We start from the raw sequence: 3,584 nt of genomic DNA, 5'->3' as shown, positions 1-3,584 counted from the left end.
GGAAGGAAGGAAGGAAGGAAGGAAGGAAGGAAGGAAGGAAGGAAGGAAGGAAGAAAAAAGAAAAAAACCTTACCTAGATTTATGATAGTGAAATTTGCAGAACCCTGAAAAACGGAGAGAGCTGAGGATGGAGAAGTAAGCACAGGCCAAGTGAAAACAGAGGTAATGAGACTGGACTTAATGATAAAAACTAACACTTAGCTAGAGTGTTAGCTAAGACCCTTACAGACAATTGTATTAGGTAGGTACTATTATTACCTCCACTTTACAGATAAGGAGCTTAAGACAGTGAAATTTGGTTACTTGCTCAAGGTGGCACAACTTCGTGGTAGAGGTAGGATTTTTAACAAGGCAGTTCCGGCTCTTTTGCGTCCTTAACCACTGCATGTACAGTGCTCATCTCTCTAAAGAGCAATGGGAAGCTACTGAAAAGTTAAAACCAGGGGAGTGACACATTTGTTTTCCAAAAAAGAAATCCTGGCACCACTGTGTAAGGATTAAATGAAATTTAATTGTGGCAACAGAAGTCTATTGGAATAATGTACTCCAAAATAAGGAGGGTCTGGTTGAACGAGGGAGGTGGCAGACAAAAGCAAATGGATTTGCGGGCCATTCCAGAGTCCAGAGGACCTAGTTTTGGATGGGATTAAGGAGGTAAGGGAGAGTGAGAATGATACCCAGGTTTCTGACTTGGGCAATTCGGTGGACAGTGAATGTCATTCACTGAGGTGACTTAGGAGTCTGGGTTGGCACGGTGAATTTGCGGTGTCTGTAAAGGTCAGCCGTCCACCAGGAGCAGAAATGAATGAAGTACCAAAAGCGGAAAGCCCCACTAACCCGGTCCTCCAAAAACAGTGCGGGTGAGGCAAAGGCCCAGAGCGCTGCTGGACCCCGGCTCCGGAAGCCGCGCGCGCAGGCGCAGTGCGGCGCGGGCGCCCCCTGGCGGGCGGTGGCGCGCAGGGACCGCCCCTAGGCTGGCGCCGCCGCTGCCCGCCTCAGCCCAACATGGCGATGCACAACAAGGCGGCGCCGCCGCAGATCCCGGACACCCGGCGGGAGCTGGCGGAGCTCGTGAAGCGGAAGCAGGAGCTGGCGGTGAGGGGCTGGCATTGGGGACTCCCGGTGGAGGTCCCGCGCCTGCTCCTCGCCTCCAGGCCCCAGCCCGGCCGCGCCAGGCCGTTACTCCGCGGGCACTGCGCGGCAGCTGGGAGTCCCGCGGCTCGAGGCCGGGCTGCGCATTCCGCGGGCCGCTGGTGCCTCGGCTTCCTAGCCGTGCGGAAGCCCGGGCCCGGGGGGCGGGGCGCGGAGCCGGGGAGAGGAAGGGGCACCGGGCGGGCGGCGGGCTTGGAGGAAGGATGGCATTTGGGGCTGGGGGCTTATGTATGGGAGCCCTGGAAAGGCGAGTGGCCGTGAGCTTTGGCGGGTGGATGAGGGTGGGCGGGTTCGTGGTCTTTGAGGGTTGGGTAGGCTGTAGAAGATTGGTTCGGGTTTGCCCGTGGGCTTTGGCGGGGTGGGGTAGGAGGCGGCTGTGGGAAGGGCACCCAGTCATCCAGCCTGGCCTTTGGAGGATGGAGGGGCGCATGTCCTTTTGGGGACCAGGAGTAGATCCATTGGATAGAATTTTTGATAGGGACATGATGCGTTTGGGAACATCTAGACGATGACAGGCTAGGGGAGCGGACTCAGCCTAGGGAATTAGGAATTGTGACATGCATCCAAGGTCTCCTGCACCCTGGTGGCTAAGCCTTCCCTCCCCTTTGCGTGGGCACCTAGGGAGGCCCATCTCACCTGAAGCTGTCCATCCAGGTTTCCATAGCAACTGGCTGCCCAGTACAGGCGGCCTTTCTGAGACTACGGGGAGGGGAGCGAGTTGGCGCTGGAAGGCTGCTGGCCCTTCCCTCTCGGATAGCAATGCCTTTTATGCGTGGAGGTGGAGCCTGCCTGAGCCGGGGTTCTTGACAACTGGGTTTGCATGAACCCTCTGACGTATATACAAAATTTTGCACGTGTATATATTTTTCATGGGACAGGCTCTATATATTTTATTCTCTTGTCGAAAAAGATCCAACAAGACAAATCTAGACTGTCTTAGTCTGAAACAGCCTGCCGGTTCCCATATCATTTGTCTCTCCACAAGGGTGGTTTAGTGTAGTCATGCTTGAGTTTATAAGTCTAATATCAAGATTTCAATTTGGTCATACTTAATGTTTGCATTTAAAAGGCATCCATTTCCTTGTTTTTCATCTCAGGAAACACTGGCAAACCTGGAGAGACAGATCTATGCTTTTGAAGGAAGCTACCTGGAAGACACTCAGATGTATGGCAATATTATTCGTGGCTGGGATAGGTATCTGACCAACCAAAAGTGAGTGTCAGAAGCCTGTAATGTTTATATTGTGACTAATGCTTGTTTTTAGGGCTGTGTATGTTCTTAGTAGCAACTTTACAGGGAGGCAGCACTAAGTGGTAGTGTGGAAAGAGGTTTGGGCTTGAACTTTGGACTCTGGCTCAGCCTTACTGAGTCATCCTGGACAAATCCTACATCTGTAGACTAGAGAAAGTCGGGCCTATGGCACAGGGGTGTGTGAGGCGTAAGTGAAGTGTGCCTTACACAACAGCATTCTATTAGTGTCTTCCACATTTTAATCAGTCATGAATTCCACCCTCGCAATCTTTGCCATACCTGTATGCCAACCCTACTGCTATGTATTTAGTACTGTTATTCTTGAAAACTTTCTAAACTTTTCAAAAATTTAAAAATCTGTAGAAAAATGGAAAGAATAGTACATGAATACTTGATACCCTTCACCAGCATTCACCGATTGTTAACTTGTTGCCACATTGCTCTCTCCTCTTTCTCTATAATATATAAACATACACACCTATATCTACATTAAAATTTTTTTTAAATTTTGAAATGGCTATAGATACATAGGAAGTTACAAAAATAATATAGAGAGGTTCCATGTACCCTTCACCTAGTTTTCCCCAGTAGGTTTTATGTAACTATAGTACATCAAAACCAGGAAATTGACATTAGTACCATGTGTGTATGTAGTTATCATTTTAACCTGTGTTGATTCGTATAACCACCATTGCAATCAAGATACAAAACTATTCCATCACCACAAAGACCTCTGTGATGCTGCCCCTTTGTGATTATATCTTCTCTTTCCCCCCTATACTTAGGGGGTTTTTTGTTTTGTTTTTGCTAAACCATTTAAAAGAAGTAGGTATCATGACACATTGCCTCTAATTATGTCAGCAGTTATGTCCTAATAAGAACATTTTTCTTAGCCACAATTATCATGCCTAGAAAAATTAGCACTACATTAATAGTAACATCTAAATCACAGTCTTTATTCAGATTTCCCTAATTGTCCCTAACATGCTTTGCTACTTTGTTTTGATCTAGTCAGAATTTTTTAGTGCATTTGGCTGCGATGTTTCTTAATTTAGGAGAGTCTCTCACCCTTTTTGGTGGTGATATTGTTTATGACATTGTCTTGTAGACTGTCCCACTTCCAGATTTTTCTTACCGTGACCTCATGAGAGATGCTTTCAACATTTTTGGTAGGAATGTT

General features: G+C 48.0%; 1 protein-coding gene across 5 annotated transcripts in view; it reads left to right on the top strand.

Moving 5' to 3' along the window:
• Positions 1-959: 959 nt before the first annotated feature.
• MEAF6 (MYST/Esa1 associated factor 6) overlaps positions 960-3,584 on the top strand; it is a 20,792-nt gene continuing 18,167 nt past the window's right edge. For all 5 annotated transcript variants that reach the window (XR_002779773.1, XR_002779772.1, XM_011358003.2 and 2 more), the window contains exons 1-2: positions 960-1,095; positions 2,250-2,365. Coding sequence is in view for 3 of the 5 variants with exons in the window: in XM_011358003.2 (XP_011356305.1) it covers positions 1,006-1,095; positions 2,250-2,365 (206 nt within the window). In the remaining 2 variants the exon portion in view is untranslated. The remainder of the gene's footprint in view (positions 1,096-2,249; positions 2,366-3,584) is intronic.

Source organism: Pteropus vampyrus, unplaced genomic scaffold (genome assembly GCF_000151845.1).
Source record: "Pteropus vampyrus isolate Shadow unplaced genomic scaffold, Pvam_2.0 Scaffold36, whole genome shotgun sequence".
Taxonomy (NCBI): Eukaryota; Metazoa; Chordata; class Mammalia; order Chiroptera; family Pteropodidae; genus Pteropus; species Pteropus vampyrus.
Note: the sequence above shows the minus strand (reverse complement) of the source record. Positions and strands in the feature narration are given on the sequence as shown.